The sequence below is a fragment of the Parasteatoda tepidariorum genome, chromosome 1 (assembly GCF_982258835.1).
Source record: "Parasteatoda tepidariorum strain Cologne lab strain chromosome 1, Ptep-v5.0, whole genome shotgun sequence".
NCBI classification, from domain to species: domain Eukaryota; kingdom Metazoa; phylum Arthropoda; class Arachnida; order Araneae; family Theridiidae; genus Parasteatoda; species Parasteatoda tepidariorum.
The window spans coordinates 74405516-74424813 of record NC_141755.1 but is presented as its reverse complement, the minus strand read 5'-3'; the positions used below and the strand labels follow the sequence as shown (position 1 = coordinate 74424813).

At 28.8% G+C, this 19298-nt stretch overlaps 1 protein-coding gene across 3 annotated transcripts in view; it reads left to right on the top strand.

Annotated features, from left to right (window-relative positions):
• The window catches only part of LOC107442822 (vacuolar protein sorting-associated protein 4B), a 105112-nt gene that overhangs the window by 34220 nt on the left and 51594 nt on the right, over positions 1–19298 (top strand). For all 3 annotated transcript variants that reach the window (XR_015434956.1, XM_087166909.1, XM_087166902.1), the window contains exons 3-7: positions 1267–1405; positions 3226–3287; positions 6865–7022; positions 7116–7234; positions 13214–13362. Coding sequence is in view for 2 of the 3 variants with exons in the window: in XM_087166909.1 (XP_087023035.1) it covers positions 1267–1405; positions 3226–3287; positions 6865–7022; positions 7116–7234; positions 13214–13362 (627 nt within the window). In the remaining variant the exon portion in view is untranslated. The remainder of the gene's footprint in view (positions 1–1266; positions 1406–3225; positions 3288–6864; positions 7023–7115; positions 7235–13213; positions 13363–19298) is intronic.

Below are 19298 nucleotides of genomic sequence, written 5' to 3'. Positions count from 1 at the left end.
CAAGGTCGCATTAACTGTATTTTATATATTTTATAAATAATTTTTATACTTCGTTTGTTTTGAAAGCAATTTAGTAATAATTTATTTTACACAAGAATATTAATACTAATTATATTCCTATGTTAAATTAAATTTTAAAATTAAATTTTTTGTGCATTATAAGTAGTGTGTATTACTACCTATGTCTATCAACCATAAATTTATCTTGAAAAAAATAAAGGGTGCCCGCCATTCGACCGATATTCTGGTATTTGCTCTTAGGTACAAAAAGGTTGGGGACCCCTGATCTAGAGTCTCTCATTACAAAAAATGGTCTAAATTCTCCTACTTTACCCTGCAGTCAATATTTTTCAACATTGCAGAAGGAATTTTCACAATTACCCACTATGAACAAAATTTCCAATTTTACCCTGAAGTTAATATTTTTATACATTGCAAAAAATCTCTTAGTGTTACTAAAAAAAAATCAAAATTCCCTAATCTTAACTCGCAGATCAATCTTGCAGAGATAAATATGAGAATTTCTTTTTGTACTTCGCACAGCAGCACGTCATTTAATTTGTTCGGGCATATTGCTATTTTTAATAATCAATATAAAGTTTTTAAAAATTAAAACATTTTCTAAAATAACGGTGATAGCTAGATAAATGCCCTTTAAAATGAAATTCAAATAATTATAAAAAATATTTTATGCATATTAACTTAGTTAAAAATAATTTGCATTTGTTAAGGTTATCAGAAGCTCCTCATTTCTACTCTAACAATCTTTGAAATAAATAACTGCCACTAGAAAAATATCCTTTTTTTTTTCTAAAAAAAAAGGGGGGAAGGGATAGAATCTGTCTCTGTAAAAGGGCTGGCAGGGTGGGCCACCCTTCTTAAAACACTTAGGAAAAACACTGATTTTATTTTTTAATTATTTTTAGTAAATGTCATTTTTTTAAACCCTTAGTTTAGTATACCACTTCATCATACTCTTATCTCATCCCTTCGATTTTGTTCACTGTTTTTTAAAACAGACATGTATATACAAAAGTACTTCAATTCTATTTCAATTTTGCTATAATGTTTTTTCCTTTTATTTTAACTCCAAACTAAACATTTTCTTAATGCCATCGTAGAACAATCATTTTTTCAAAAAGCATGCTAAAGTCCTGTTCCAAAATAATATCTGAAATTTGTAACTTCTTTTAAATTTGCATATTTATTTGTAATGTTTACAAAAATAATCTGAAACATTTTATTAAATGTTATCCAATTTTCCAGTTGAAGCTCACAGTGATGAGGTTAAAGAGAGAACCGTAGCAAGAATTGTCCTGTACTTAGAGAGGGCAGGAAAGTTGCACAAATTATTGAAGGAAAAGCAAAAGAAGCCTAGGAAATACGCAGAAGATGGTCTTATATAGTTAGCCTATATATTTTTCGTCCTATATATATATATATGTATTTTCTCAAGTTGCTAGCTACAGTGCATGCTTCTTTTTAACTTTTATGATATCTTAATTTAATTAATCTATCCTTCCATGTTTATGCTGGTCATTACTTTATAATAATTTTGCAAGTAAGATAGGAGTGTTTTAATTTGATGAAAAAGAAATAACTTATATTTTCTACAAAAGTCTGTTAAACATAAGTAACGAAAAATTGCATCTATAACATTATTCAGTTATCATGTGGAATATTTTCAACATTCAGTTATCTGGGTTTGTTGTGTCATCAAATTCAATGGTTAATTGAGAATGCACAATACATTAAAATATTAAATACACAAAGTGGGCGACCTTTGTGCTGAAATACAAACTAAGGCAAACAACTTCAAAGAGCACAAAAATATTTATAAAATACAGACAGCTGTTTCAGATCAGTGCAACAGAAAACTGATGAAGGTTGCCCTTCTGTTGCACTGATTCTGTTGAAGGTTGCATGAAACAGCTGTCTGTATTTAATAAATATTTTTGTGCTCTTTAACGTTGTTTACCTTAGTTTACATTAAAATATTAGTAAATATTAAAAGGTATTGCACTATGTCATTTAATAAATTTGTTATTAGTTTTATCAACAAAATAAAATTTTTTTAACAAAAATAATCTGTTAAAATGTTGAGTTGAAAATTTTCTCTGTTACAAGGAGAGATTTTGTTACTCCAGTACATGAAATGGAACCTAAGAATTAGTTTTAATATATTACACATCTGCTATCTCTACTAGATTTTTCTCATTTCTCTGGTCTAATTAAAAATCCTGCTGTTTTTAGTATATTTTAGAAAATTTTCTGAAAGAAAAAGTATTTTTTATTCAATTTATTGTTTGTTTAAAAATTTACGTAAGTAATAATTATAAATAAAGGAAGTTTCATATACAGTATTAAGTTTTAAAAAAGAAGAAAAATCTAATATTTTTAATTTAAAATTATTTATTTATGTGTCTATTATTTTTTTAAGAAATTTTTCAAATCTCTAATTTCTATTCAAGATTATTTGATTACTACTTCTCTTTATTAATTATTAAAAATCTCCCGATGAAGGAAATATTAAATATATATTGTGCAAATATTTGCGCAAGTTTCTTATTCTTTCATAAAATCTACTTTTTTTTTTTTTTTGTTGGCAGATAAGTTACTGAACAATAAACTTTTTCCTGAACTAAGACTTTGACTTCTTTAAAAATCATTGTTATGCTCAAACTATAACACTAATTGTATTTGAAATATCATGTTTATTTCTATATTGAAGTTAATTAAGACTGCATAAATCAAATAGATTTTATATTTAATATGTAAATCAGTTACCATCAGAATCGAGATATGATAAGAACATCCCTTTATAATTCAGATGAATTTAGATTTTATCTGTTACATTTGCAAGAAATAGAAATAAAACAGCAATACAATAGTTTTGCTTTATTCATCATATTTTTTATGTATTCCAGTTTTCTTATAATGCTTCCAGTAGTTTTTGAACAGAACGAGCTAAATTGTAAATAAAGTAATAATTTTTATCTCTACATACAAATACAATTTTCTCTGATACTAATAGTTATAAATACAATTATTTAAATTGTTGGAAATGACGCATATTTTCCAGAGAGATTATTACTAATAGTAAACAAATTTCAAAAATATGCTTTATTAGTTGCATTGTACTAGTTAAACTGTTTTGTCTAAATGGTTAACTCACTCATATTTTAAGCATAATAATTTGATTTAATTTAGTAATATTTTATTTAGTGGCAACAGTAGTGATAATGATGATGACCTTGAAAAAAAGAAACTTACCCACCAATTAGAAGGTATCTAAATTTGCATTTGTATTACTTAATTAAAAACATATAATGTATTAACTAATTTGTGTGCATTTGTTCTTCAAAGGATTTTTTCGATAAAATTCATGTGGTATGTTAATTGTTAAAATTTTTATTTCAATTTACCAGCATATCGATCTCAAAAATCTGAAATTATTTTTCTAATAACGGGCTTACATTGTTGCAGTTTACTTTTAGTTATATATCAAATTACATTAAGAACTTCCTTTTTTTATTGCTTAAAATCTTCGAATAATTTAAAGTGTCTGTTTATATTGTATTTTACGTTCAGAATTCCCATAGGCAATGTATTTTTCATAATTCTCTATTTTGTTGTTTTAAATAAAATTAGTAGTATCCTTTTTAAATCTGTCCAATGTCACTTTAATGCAATCTCCTTTTTAAAAAAAATATGCATTTCATCAATTTCAAAAAACATTTTGCATTTTTTCTCCTAGTCTTAGTATCTCTAATAAAAAATTAAAATAAAAAAAAACAGCTGAATTTAACACTTTTCTTAAAATATTTCCTCAATAAGGCTTAAAATATTTTCTTATATGGGAAACAAAAGCAATCCCATATGACAAATTATGTACGGAAAACCTTAACAATTTGTTTTTATTCTAGTCAAAGAATACATATTGGCATAGAGAAAATTTTAATGAAATAACTTTTTGGAGGATTGAATTAGTACATAGATTTTTATGTATTTTTATACATAGATTTTCTATTTATTCTTATCTATTACGCATTTACTTTTTAATGAGTAACTAAATCAGTCACGAAGTTGTTCAAAGAAGCTGTTTTAAATTTTAATTGCTTAAAATTTTTAATTTTAAATTTTCCATATTACCAATTCCTTTCCCTCTTCAGAAATTAAATTTTTTTCAAGAACAAAATTACTTTGAGTTATTGAGAATTTGATTAATGATTGAATGAATATTGGTTTTTTTGCATTGGTTACTTTAGAAGAAACCTTGATTAAAAGTTAAAGAAGTAAGTGAAAAGTTAATAAATATTGAAAACTTGAAAGAATTGAAATTTTTCGAAAATAATTTTTATTTTGAATCTTTCATTTTCAGCCACCTTTATATCCTTAACCATCTAGAATACTAAAAGATTGTGTGTGTTTATAAAATAAATAAATAAATAAAAAATTCGTTTTTTCTTATTTAATTTTGAGTCAGACGTTGTTTAAAAACAAGTGTTAAGAAAACAAGTTTTCCTCAAATATTATTTTCTTTATAACCTTGAACTACTAGCTAAACAACATTTTGAGATTAAATAAGAAACCATTTGTCAACACCTTAAGTAATATGTTTATTGCTCGATAGAAAACTAAAAAACAATATTAAAATGAAACTTTTTATTCAGAATCAAATGCAATGATGCACTATATATTTATATTTTTGGAAAGTGGTTGATTATTATTTTACCAATTGCAATTATATCACCAAATCCATTTTTATCGAGTCATAATCACTTTGGTATGAAATTGGATTGATTTTTTCCATCCCACGATTGAATGAAAAACATTTTTTGCAACTTTAAATTTGTTGAAATAGGTTTACCATTAGAATGAAACAGTTTTTGTTATGTGGCTATTTGCTATTAGACAAACTTTTTTTTTCTTGAAGCTTTACTTAAGCTTATGTTTTTTATGATATTGAAATCAGAAAGAATATTTAACTCCCTATTCAACGTGTTTGGCAAATTAGACAATTGTCTTAATTTGGAGCATCTTTGATAAAATTTCTCGATAGTAAAAATTTAGTAATCTTCTCCCTGGTATCCCTGCAAAAGTGTGACATAGAACACTTATAATTTTATGTAATAAGAAGATTTGAAAATATTCTTATCTCTGAAACAACCAGGGCTAAAGAGAATAGAAGGGCTAGTTCACTCCGCTCTTAGAGCTGAAGCTACGATTTCCCTCCTCATGACGTCACTGTGTCCACAGATCTCGAAGATCGCAAGCAAAGATATGATAACTTTGCATCTTTCTCTTTGTAAAAATAAGTTAGACTTTTTCTGGTTATTAGCTTTCAAACTTTACGTAATTAACACATTATTTCCGTTCATAAACATAGTTCAAAAAAACTTTCTTGTTTATTCTTTCTTGTTTCTTGTTATATTAAAAAAAAAATACCATTTTAAACTTATAAAAATGTTTTACTAGTTGGCGAAAATGACAACATAAATACTTTATTTTAAAAAGTTCAGTTTTAACTTTAATTATTAAGAAAAATGAAAGCATATATCGACACTTTTTTTATCTACATATTCTTTTATAACGATAAGTTTGAGTTAAATTTAGAATCCCTGATTTTAAAATATGTCGTTAATAGCAATTTGTTCATACTTAATCATTAGGAAACATCAACCTTAAACGCTAATTACTGAAACAAAATAATAATTTAGGTTCATAATGACATTAGAAATTTTACAATTGTTTATAGATATTTAAATTTACGATGATATAATTTATAGATATTTAAATTGAAGAGAATATAATTTTTAAAAAAAATCATAAATATTTAGAATAACTACATTAAAAAATATGTTATGAAATTAGGAGAATTTCAACTATATACTATATATTTTATTTATACTTTTTATTTACATTTTAATTTTCTTTGACTTTATCCATTTTTTAATTCTTTTCACCTGCCTTTCTTTTTGAAGTAACGAGGCGTTTTCTATTTAGATAATGAATTTTTATAAAAGTTCTTAACGACAGAATAAACGTATTGCTGTTTTATATTAACTGTATCATTTCGGAATCCATTCTTTACATAGTTGTTCATTTACTTTAGGGAACACGCGGAAAATTATATTTTTTCCTTTTGTTTTTGTATCAGAATTTTTGCAAGTTGCAATCGCTCAAACTGGCATTTCGATAATAGTTTTAAATTCTTGTAAATTCACTGCAAAAACTGAGGAAAGTCATTATAGAAAATAACAAATGTCTTAGAATATCTCGTAAAAAGAAATGATCCAATATTAGTTAGAGCTAGTAAGGCCGAACGCTCCGTTCTTAGAGTAAAAGTGCGAGCTTTGCGCCAAAGTGACGTCACTAGAGGAAATCGGAGGATTGGCGCGGCAAGAGTTACTTCAAAGAAGTGAACCAGCCCTTCTATTCTCTTTAGCCCTGGAAACAGCTGCGATGTTTATTGAATTGAATGCAGAAGTAAGAATAACACACAGCTTACATGTACTTAGTGAATGATTCATTGCACACTATATCGAAAGCCCATTAGACAAAGCCAAGTAGACAAAGTGTTATCTATCATACAACAAAAAATACATTGTCGATGATAGTTTGAATTTATTCAAACTTATGGTTTGAAGCAAAAGTTGATCTGCTAACGTTGAAGTTATAGAATGGTTTTGAACTCTTATCTTCTTTTATTGTTAAATGTGTGATTTTTCTAACGAATTTATATTTATTTATCATTTTTTATTGCTATATGAAAATTACTTTTCTTAAAGTTGTCTATTAATATTTTTAAAAAATTTTATCTATTTATTCTGTATTTTTATAAAAATGCTTTTAAACTCTTAGGAGCCATTCTTGTAGAGAAACCAAATATAAAATGGTCTGATGTTGCTGGCTTAGAAGGTGCAAAAGAAGCCTTAAAAGAAGCTGTTATTTTTCCTATTAAATTTCCCCTTTTTTTTACCGGTAAAAGAAAACCTTGGAAAGGAATTTTATTGTTTGGTGTAAGCTGTATTAAATAGATATTTAAAATATTCTGCGTCCTCTAGTATGCAGAAATACTGTTTTGCACTGTATAATACATATTTCTCTTTTAGCCTGCTGGAACAGGAAAATCTTTCCTGGCAAAAGCAGTTGCCACTGAAGCAAATAATTCCACCTTTTTTTCTGTCTCACCTTCAAGTCTACTTTCTAAATGGAGCGGTGAAAGTGAAAAGTAATTATTTTTATGATAATTTATTTAAAATTATTCCCCATATTCTAATTTTTACAAAAATGTCAATCTTTGACAACTGTAACTAGTAAAACTAAAGTTGTATCTTAAAAATATGTTTAACTGTATTTTGTTATATATTGTTATGGTGCGTGTGATTTTAATTAAGATTTCAAATTTCAAAAATTAAACCATAAAAATTAAAATCTAAAAATAACTTTAAATTTTCGCATATTTTTGAGTTTAACACTAGATTGCCTAAGGAAGTCATTTTGACTGCTTTTAATTTTAATTAGAAAAACAATGATGTATATAATGACACAATTTCTTAGAATTTTGTGACTTTTTGTACAACATATAATTTTTTTTATTGTTAATATTTACTAATAACTTGTTATGTAACTGTAGATAATATTAAAAAAAAATGTTAAAAATTAATTTTAAACAAATTTATTTACGCATTCAAAATCCCGTCATTTTGACTGCTTCTGGGCAATATAGGTATATACTAATTTTCCGTCCTTCTAGTGTTAAACAATGCGATGGTGGAGTAACTTTTTATATATTAGAAAAATCAAATGCTTTTCATTCTCACAAAACTCTGATTTTTTTTTTACTCTGACATTTTGTGCCATTAACATAATTAGCATTGATGACGCATGCAGAACTGAACCTGACAGTCATTTATAACTCATGGTTATTTAAATATTATTGATCCAAACGTTTTAAAAATTAGGAGTTGTCGACGGACCCCCAAAATATGACTGATGGACCCCTAAGGGGTCCATGAACCACAAGTTAAGAAACCCTGCTGTAAAGAATGTAAATTAGCTAAATGTAAAAGAATTTCGTTTAAACCAAATTTAAGTATAACGTCTTAAGAAGCCTTTAGAACTTTTACATATGGACGTATGTGGGCCAATGCCTGTCATTTCACATGGTGGAAGTCACGTGAAAGTATTTTCTTTCTATCACTGACGATTTTTCAAGGAAAGTTACCGCTTTTCCCATTAAAAAAGAAATCTGATGTTTTTAATAGTTTCATAAGATATCAAAAACGAGCTGAAAGATTTTTAAACTGTAAAATTGTAAATGTTAGAACTGATAATGGCATGGAATTTTGCCATAAAGAGTTTTGTGATTTTCTTGAAAATGAAGGTATAAAAGCTGAGCGTACTAATGCTTATACGTCAGAACAAAATGGTGTTTTGGCGTATTTTTCTAGTATTGTAACAGTTGAGAATTATTTTTTATTCTACCAATTTAATATGTTTTAAAATAAATGTATTGCTTTAGAAACTGCGTTATCTTTGTTTTGTTGACAAACAGATACAATGATATTCTGCGACAATCTCGGATGTCAAACCATCGATTTTGGTATTTACTTGATTTAACAGTTACGTATTGCGATTTTTATTCTCGCGATTTAAATATCGTACATTGTTATTCCTATTTACGACATATAAAAATCCAATATCGCGATTTGTATTTATGCATTTTTAAACCCTATGTAATGATTCGTATTCGCGCGGGTTTAAATGCCAATGTCGTGATTCGTTTAAGCGGTTGTAGTTTCCAACATATGTATATTTTCGTATTTATAAGTGATTTAAAAATGAGACATTGTGATTCCTAATCACGCTATCTAAAAATTACTCATCATGATTTGTATTTTTACATTTTTGAAATCCAATTCACATGGGTTTCATATTCATGATTTAAAAACCATGTATCAGGATCCATATTCTCTAAATTTACAATTAAATATTGCAATACTTATTTACACGATTTTAAAATCGTGCATGTGATTCATATTTATGTGAAGTGATTCATATTCATACAATTTTAAAATTAATCATCGGGATTTATAATCAGATGGTTTAAAAATTGCTGTCAAATTTTTGGATATCATAGCTTCTACATATTATTTTATGTGTGTGTTATGAGTGTGTGTAACTTAAAAAGCTTCAATTAATCTTTTTATGTTATTCTTCTTCTGTAAATCCTTTTCTTAATTTATTATTTAAATCGAAGCACTTTCTCACACTTTTAAATTCACACCCTGTCCTTTAACCTATTTTTGGTTCAAGTATGCATTAATAACAGTAAGACATTTTTCCCTTTGCTCTTTCTGGAAATCGTGCGACCTATTTAATAAAACCAATTACAATTGCTAAGATTTCCCTTATTCCCTAAAATAAAACATTTTACGGATTTGCTTTGCAAATTTTCCATTACTTTTATTGAGGAGCACAACGATTTCGTGTCCACTTTGATAACTGTTCTCTGTCTAATAATTAGTAAATAAATTTTGTACCTAAGACCTGTTTTTATACTTCCACACGACAACGACGTTACATATGTACATATCTTGGCCAAAGAATACCTGGTTTGCCATGGTACATATATAATATTATATATATATATTCTTGGATTTCCTCTTCTTTGCTTTCTGATTTCTCTCATCCCTGTATAACGACAGAGCTTTAAAATAAGCTGGAAGCTTTTTTAAGAGGGAAATGAAAATCATGTTTCTTTAAATATTAGATTTGTTCAAGTTTATGCGCATTTTAAAAATATTATAAAATTGTTATTTATTTATTTATTTTGAGCATGAAAAAAATTCTTTCAAAAGGCTATAATTTTAAAAACATAAAAAAATATTTATTAAGAGATTTGAGCTTTGTTATAAATTTTGGTCTTTTAGCTATACCAAGACTTTTTTTTTCTGTAGATGGAATCATATGCTAATATCATTCTTTTTCTCTCTGCATTTGAACATACAACTGTATGTAACTATTTATTAGCACATATAGATCATTTTTGAATGGTTTAACCATCTAGTTTCTAGATAATATAATAATATCTAAATACTTATATTCTTCTAACATGAAAGGAAGTTATTTATGTTAAACAAATATTTATGTATAAAAAGAAAAAAAATTCAAAACTTTTGTGCGTGTATAGTTCGTTCACCAGGAGTTGAGACTTGGCTCCACCTCCTCGGACGCAGAGTTCATTTCAGCACGGGAGTTAGAAGAGAAACATCTCCGTTGTTGAAATTGAGACAACCCTTAATTTGCGCCAAACACAGAAAGTGAATTCTTTTTCAGACACTTACTTCTGCTAATATACCTTTTGTTACACTAGCTAATTAAATATAGTTTAAATTTAAAAACTGTTGTTCTCCCAACGATATGTCTCATAAAGGACAAACTATTCACTCAAAAAAAAGAAATATCATAAAAAATAGTGTAAAATATCATCAAATTTATGAAATAGTCATTGTTAAAAAAATGCACATAAAGTTTGCGAAATAAATATTTTTGCCAAACGATCGCCAAATAGCAACCTTGTTCAGGATTGCTCACAAACTTCTCCCAAAAATAGCGAAATAGTATCGTCGCATACCACGTGATGAAGGCGGAGCCAAGTGCCAACTCCTGGTGAACGAGCTATATATATATATATATATATATATATATATATACAAAGTTCTAAATGTAAGGAAAACATGGAAAAAATTACAGAGCAATGAAAAATGAGAAAAAGATAAATAATAATTATAAAAATCCGAAAAAAGAGAAATAAAAGATATAATCTTTTCATCAGCTCATACGATTGTATCCGCAAAAAGGAGTGCTTTCTAATATTGTATCAATATAACCAAAGATAAAATGTATCAATACAATAATGTGAAGAGTACTCAAAAAAATTTTACAACTTAAATGGAACACATTAAACAAAAATATCATGTAAAAACAAATAATAAAATATAAAGAAAAAAAAATGAATAAAACGAAACTATAAAGCGAGTAGTGAATTCAAATGAACTTATATGAATGGCAAATTTTTCAAGAATAATTTGAAATATTTTCGTAACAAGATTGCCAGATTATAAAATATAAAAACAGAAGCGCAAATTGAGGTAAAAACGCAAATAGAGGAGTTTTGTTTTATACTGCTCTCTTACAACAGTACTGGTCCCGCAGTGGACTGATCGTTAAGACACGGTTCCCAGCAGATCACCGATGTCAAGCATCACTGATAGTGGTCAGTGTGCGGGTGGGTGACCACTTGGATCAGCCTGCGTAGGGACCGAGGGTGTGCGGTATTGGTCCTCTTTAAACTGTTCTACCGTAAAGTGCTCAACTTCGCGTGCAGGTCGTCGGGCTACCGAAGCGGGGGTGCCATCCCCTCCTCAGAGGATCAAAATTGTGATGGCATGTCTTCGGATCATCCTCCGGGATGTTTCCCAGACCGTCACTAATAGCCCATTGTGCAGCTCTAGTGCGACGTAAATGAACAAAAACAACAACTACAGCAGTACTGAAGTGCGTTTGATTTGTTAGTTACCAAGAATAGGCCTAAGAATGGATGTGCGCAAGGTAATATTACTATACTGGATAATTTAAAGAAGTTGACAATTAATAATTTTAGAATATTAACTTTTATTTAAGGGGAGGGGGAAAGAAAAGAGAACGAAACATGAGTTGCCTGTTCTGCACATAATTTTAGCCACGGATTTGCCCGAAATGGATTTGCACATGGTGAAAATTATATTAATTAACAAGGAAGTTTTTTAGTAAATGTATTTACAATAATATACAATTAACTCAATGCTTTTATATAGAATTTAATTACTTTAGTTGGGTATCCATTGTTTTTTTATCAAATTTTGAAAGATAAGCATTACTATATATTCTTTTAACTCTATTCATTTGATTAAAAATGGTATTTAAATAGATGTTCTTAGAAACATTAGAATTCCAAGTATTTAATTTATTTATATTAAAATTAAAATAATTTCTTTTATCGTATAAATCAACAAAGCAGATATTTTCTTTCATAATACCCAAATCCAAAAAATTGAAATTAATATTATCATCAAGATTACAAAGCAATATTAATTCCTCAGGGTAAATATTATTTAATAAAATAGTATAATCTTGAAAATAAAAAATAATTAAATCTTCAAGAAGTCTAAAAACAAATTTAATGTTAAGAGTATAATTTTTTTCATAATAATGCAAAAATAAGTTAGCTAAGAAAGATGAAAAATTAGATCCTTGTGGTATTCCATCAATTTCAAGAAAAATATATTTTCTTTTGTAAAGATAATTATTAAAAAGACAAAAATAATTTGGAATTTCCCGATAATTAAATCACAATTAAGGATATTTTTAAAATCATAGTAATAACTCAAAAGAATATATTTTAGTTTAGAAAGGGGAATGCTATTGAAAAGATCATCGAAATCAAGTGTGGCAATAGAATTAATTTTCTTTTGTTTAATAAATTATAAAATCGCCTTATTATTAGTGATAATCCAAGAAAACCCTTCTTTAATAATATTGTTAATAATTTTATTTAAGTAGTTAGAGAAAATTGTGTCAGGTTTAGTTAGGTAAGTATTAGACCCACATGTGATTGTTCTAAATTTTATAGAAATTTTATGAAATTTAGGATTGATAATTAAATTACTGATAACAGACAAACTCATAAAAAAATATATTTAGAAAAGGGTTTTAAAGTAACAACCCTTGTAAAATTATTACTAATTAGAAAATATTAATGAATGGTATATGTGTTCATATTTATTTTTTGTAAAATGGGGTTCCTTTCATAAAAAGTGAAGTCAGATTTTGCTAGTAACTTCGTGAAAATCTTAAGAGATTAACTCTGTCTACTAAATTGTTTTACAATGTTAACTGAGATATATTTATTGCAAATTTAATAAAATGTATTAGCAAATATTACTATTGAAAAGTTTATTGAAATTCTTTTAATAACAAGCTTCAAGTTTTTATACATTGCATGACTTGTTAATGTATTCTTTTTTGTTGTTGTCCTTTTTAACTAAAATTATGAGTTTGTTTGTCAAAACATTGTAAAATGTACTTACAACTTGCTTTTATTAAGTTCAACTCATACATCACTACTTCATTTTTAAGTATGACTTCAACTTTATCACTTTTATAGGTTAGTGAAAAATCTATTTGATATGGCGCGACAACAAAAGCCTAGTATTATATTCATGGATGAAATAAATTCTTTGTTTAGCTCACGATCTAATAATGAATCGGAATCAGCCAGGGGAATAAAAACAGAATTTTTAGTTCAGATGCAAGGTAATTTTTTTATGTGTCTATATCTATATGACTTTTCTGATTTTCTTCATCGTATAAATATGACTAAAATTATCATGCTATCTATGCATTCTAACGTTTACTATATGTAGGATAAAGGGGGTGAAGCGAGGGTTTCTCAAAAATAAAGAAGCTGTGCTAAACTTAATAAAAATATATATTAACAATAATAGGCAAGTAAGCTACAATTTCCACTGGCATCCTCCTCGAGCCAGTCATTCTAACAAATATGGTGTACTTGTAAAAGAACAAAAGAATGTAGACGTATGTCTATTAATGTCCTTGGTTCCAATCACGTGATAGGATGAATGCTTCGTAGATTGGATCTGTATTCCACACGGCCGTCCTGCTCTTCACCGACCGCGGTGACCACCTTCTCACCAATAGACATGTTTGTTCCAAAGACATTTTCTGAAAATACACAAGAAAAAAAAGAACAGTACAAAAGCAAATATTTCAAAACAATTGGCTATAAGAAACAAAAAAAAATTTTTAGTTTTTTTTTTTTTTCAGTCCATATGGTTCCTCAATTTCCCCAGATCTTCATATGGTCTGCAGCAGTAGAAGTCATATTAGGACCATCGTGAGTTCCAAGTTTTCTGACATTGTATCTATCGTTGTTGTTCACCTTAGTAACTTCATAAGGTTCGTAGAATTTTGGTCTCAACTTGAGTCCTGTACCGAACTGCGTTCGTTGAATGGCAACGACATCACCTTTCTCATACTTGTGAGCTTTCTTCCGCTTTTTGTCATATGTTCGCTTGTTTTCCTCTTGAATCTTATAAATGTTGACTTTAGCGTTGTCACGAATCTCTTGTCTGTTACACATTATGGTGTTTTCATGTTCTTCCTTCAATATTTCCAAAAGCTTGTCATCTTGTTTTTGTTTCATTTTAATGCCAGTGAGCAGTTCAAATGGCGAGTATTTGGTACTTCTAGATGTAGTAGAGTTTAATGTTCTTTGTACTAATGGTACGTATTTATACCATTTCTCTGGATCGTTTATGGATAGTTTTGCTAAAATGGGAATAAGTGTCTCGTGAATTCTTTCAATCATTCCGTTTCCTCGTGGGATTCCAGTTGTGATGGTAAGATGAGTAATGTCTTCATTTGCACAATAGTCGCTAAATTCTTTAGAAGTAAACGCGGCACCTTTATCGCTAATCAGTCTATTAGGATTTCCAAAATTTGTTTGTTGTAGGTTTAATTTCTGAATGGCATCGAATGATGATGTAGATTTTACAGGATAGAGCCATACGTATTTTGTGAATGCATCTACCACAGAAAAAATATGGTTGTAGTTTTTATTGGTGGATGGCATTGGACCAATAAAGTCAATGTGATATGTGTCTAATGGAGTTTCACCTTTTGGAATTGGGTTTAATAAACCCTCTGCTTTTCCCTTTTTCCTGTTTACTAAAATACACTTAACACAACTGTTAATTACATTTTCTACGCACTGTCTGATGTTTGGGAAAAAATATTTATCTTTAACAAGATTTTCTGTTTTGTTTACACCATAATGACCTAATTCATGAGCATTTTTTACAATTTCTATTTGCATGGTCTTAGGGACCACTAATAAATCTCTATCGTTAACAATTTTGTAAAGAATATCATTTTTCACAAAGTAATTATCCTTTTTACCACAGTTAATTAATTCCTTAATTGTTGATATAAATTCGTCCTCTTTTTGGGCTGTTGAAATTTTAGGTGTTATTTCAGGGGTTTCAATAATCATTATTGGATAACGGCTTAAGGCATCAACGTGACGCATGTGTGTCCCTGAGCGATGAATTATTTCGTATTCAAATTCTTCTAGAAATAATGCCCAACGAGCTATTTTAGGGGTAATTTCTTTTTTCTCCATAGTTTTTTGGAATGCCGAACAATCGGTAACAATTTTGAATTTTTGTCCTAATAAATAAATGCGAAATTTCTGTAAAGCTGTTATGATAGCTAAGACCTCTAACTCGTAACTGGAATATTTTTCTTCCTGTACTGAGGTTTTCCGACTCATGTAATGAACTGGGTGGAATTTTCCATCATCGCCCTCTTGCAATAGGATTGCTCCGTAACCAAGTTTAGATGCATCTGTATGCAATTCTGTTCTAGCACCCTGTCTAAACAAATTGAGAACTGGGTTTGTTGATAATTTTTCTTTCAATTTTTGAAAAGCGATTTTTTGTTCTGGTCCAAAAATAAAATTAGTGTCTTTACGCAATAAGTCGCTTAATGGTTTTGCAATATATGCATATCCTTGAATAAATTTACGGAAATAACTTGTAAGGCCTAAGAAACTCTGAATTTGCTTGATATTCTTAGGTTCAGGGAAATTTGTAACTGCTTTCGTTTTTTCCATTGAAGGTGTAATTGTACCGTTTTCGATTATGTGTACCAAAAAATTAACTTTAGTTTTTAGAAATTGACATTTTTCGAAATTTATCTCCAAGCCATATTCTGAGGCTATCTTAAAGATTTTTGTTAAACGCTCTAGACCTTCAATTTCATCCTTCGCTATTACGTCTATATCGTCCATGTATATTACCATAATGCCTTCATTAATTAGATCTCTGAATATGTGATTAATAAATCGTTGAAATTCGGCAGGGCTATTAGCTAAACCGAAGGGCACTTTGGTAAATTCATACTGACCATTGGTGGTGACAAATGATGTGTATTTTTGACTATCTTCATTTATTTGTAAGTGAAAAAATGCGTTTTTAAGATCCAGTAGAGAATGAATTTTTGCCTCGCTTATACTATCTAAAATATCATCTAAGACAGGAAGGGGGAATCTGTCCTTAATTGTCTTTTTGTTTAACTTACGATAATCCACGCAAAGACGCATAGTACCATTTTTCTTCTTACACAAAACAATAGGGGAAGCAAAATCTGAATTACTAGGTTTAATAATACCTTTTGATAACCATTCCTTTATTTGGGAATCAACTATTTGTTTTTCAACATATGGTAATCGACGAGGTTTACAGTAAATTGGTGTATCGTCTGTTAAAATTATATTCATTTCTAAATTACTTGTTTTCACTTTGTGAGGCTTATAGTTTTGGATAAGATTAAATACACCCTGTTTAACATGCTCATTTTTGATATGATTTAAGTGCATAGTATTTATATCATTTATATTCAATTGAAAACAATTAAAAATATCATCATGAAATTCAAATAAAAAGTTGTTATCATCATGCAAAGTATCACATAATAAAGAATTATCAAAAGACAAGGAATCATTTAAACACAGATCGTTTTTCTTGTTTAAAAGTAAACATTGAGATTGAGAATTTTCCTTTTGCAATAAATCTCCTGCATAAGCATTTTGATCATTTATTTTTTTATTCGAAGTGTTCGAAGTTGTTTTGAATTTAACATCTGGCGAATCTGAAATTTGACACTCGAAAAGAAGAGCTTTTACTTGAGGAATTATGACGCAATTCATACTAAGTTTATCGGTTACTGCGAACGGGATGCATAATTCACGTTTAATGATGTTTTGACTTGGGAGTGAAATTGTAAGAGAATAAGTTTTCGCTTTAATTATCTCTCCAAAACAACTTTTTAATTCAATTGAACTTTCTGGGATACGATCTTTCAAATTTACATATTTGCTATTTATAACACAAATGCGTGAACCCGAATCTACTAAACAGTTAATTTTTCGTTCATTAACGTTTAATTCAATAAATTCCAAATTATTTACACATTGTTCGTTGATTGAGTTTTTACTTTCGATTTGATTAATCTGATTTGCATTAATTTGTGAAGGATTAGTTTGGTTTTGAGTTTCTTTAAACTTCATATTGCAATTTTTTGCGAAATGTGAATTCGCACCGCAAATGTAGCAGTTTCTAGTGTCTGGCAATTTATCTGTTCGTTTAAAAGTGTTTGCCCTATATTTTCCTTGATGAGTGTTTTTAGGAGAATGAAAAGTGCTCCTATATCGATGTTGATTTTCTGTGTGGTTGAATGTTGACTGCTGTTCATTTTGCGATTTTCTTTTTGCCGTAAAGTAAATATCGCATTCTTGTGCTAATTCGAGAGGCTTGAACCAACCATTCGCCTGTCTTACGCCAATATGGGCGGATGTGTCTCTGTCTAGTGTTTCATATATTTTATCCGAAATGATTAAATCACATAATGTTTTAAAGTCATTTACTTCTCTCAGACGTAAATAATACTCAAAAGTTGAACGAATTCGTGTTGCAAATTGAATGTGTGATTCATCAAAATTTTTTCTTTGGTGGCGAAAATTAAATAGACACTGTTGAGGGGTTATTTGGTTTTCTCTTAGAATTAATGATTTAAGTTTTTCGTAATTTTTTAATTCCTCTTCTTCAATGTATAACAAGATGCTGTTTGCTTTTTCACCTAGCATATTAATTAAGATTTCAGCTTTAAGCCTCTCATTTATGTTTTTCGTATTAAAAGCTCTTTCCAACGATGAAAAAAATTGAATAAAGTTTTCAGGTTTCGATGGAACCGGAAGAGATAGAGTTTTAATGCTATGAATTAGATTCTCAATGTTTGTTTGAGGTGTATCATTTATTGTTTTGGGAGGGTCAATTTCAAATGCTTTGTTTTTCGCCTCTAATAAAAGCATTTCTTTCTCGAGTCTTTCTAATTTTAGTTTTTCTAACTCAATCTGAATTTCGCTTTGTTTTAGTTCCCTGTCTGCTATTTGTACTCTTTCTTCTACGGCGTTAGTTATCAAATTTTTGACAAATTCAGAATCATTCTTAAATATTTCGGAACATTCAATTTTTTCTTTTAATTTAACGATATTATCGCTGCTGTCTGCGATGCCTCCTATTTCCTCTAATACTTTTACTAGGTCTTGTTTCTTTGAATTTTTATACATTTTTAAAATTGAAAATTTCCTACCTTGTTTGAAGAGACTCTCAGTGTCCAATGGTAATCCAATGTTTCGTTGATTCAAACCAGATTCGTATCCCTTTTCGTATCCAAGGATTTCACACTGCACTTCCACGGAAAAGATGACTGCACTTCTGCTTCACAAAATAATCCAATAATTTCAGGATGATTCGAAAGTTTCATGAAAGTTTCTGGATCAATTCTGTCCTTCGCGACAGATCCGGTTATTGCTCAAATCGCGATCCACATTCCCGTGGACGAGCCCCCATTTGTAGGATAAAGGGGGTGAAGCGAGGGTTTCTCAAAAATAAAGAAGCTGTGCTAAACTTAATAAAAATATATATTAACAATAATAGGCAAGTAAGCTACAATTTCCACTGGCATCCTCCTCGAGCCAGTCATTCTAACAAATATGGTGTACTTGTAAAAGAACAAAAGAATGTAGACGTATGTCTATTAATGTCCTTGGTTCCAATCACGTGATAGGATGAATGCTTCGTAGATTGGATCTGTATTCCACATATATATTTGTTTAAAATAAATCACGTATATTTCCCTTTTAAATCTAGTTTCAAATATCTCTGCAGCTTTGAATTATGAACTTATTTATGTGTTTTAAAGTTCACAATCTCTCTTTCCCTAAAAATTCGAAATCCAGCAACAACAAAAATTTTTAGTTTATAATCGGGAACTAAATTTATGGTAGAATATAATATTAGAGAGTAGCCCGACCTTCCGTCTATTTAGTATGTTGACCTCAGAAATAAGTCAAATTGTATTGTTTTAAAGTGTTATTCTATGCAGAACACTTGATAAGTGGACCAGAAAAACACTTTTTAGAGAATTTTCTTTCCTTCTATTATATTGTGTTATAGAATTTTACTCAATTGGTAAAATTGTATTAAAAACTAGCCGAATGCCTTTGTTAATGACCCTATTGAAATACTGTTAAGGACTTTCGTAATAAATAAATTTGTACGTACATGGAACAAAATAAATTTTTAAAATGTTGAAATAAATTGTATATG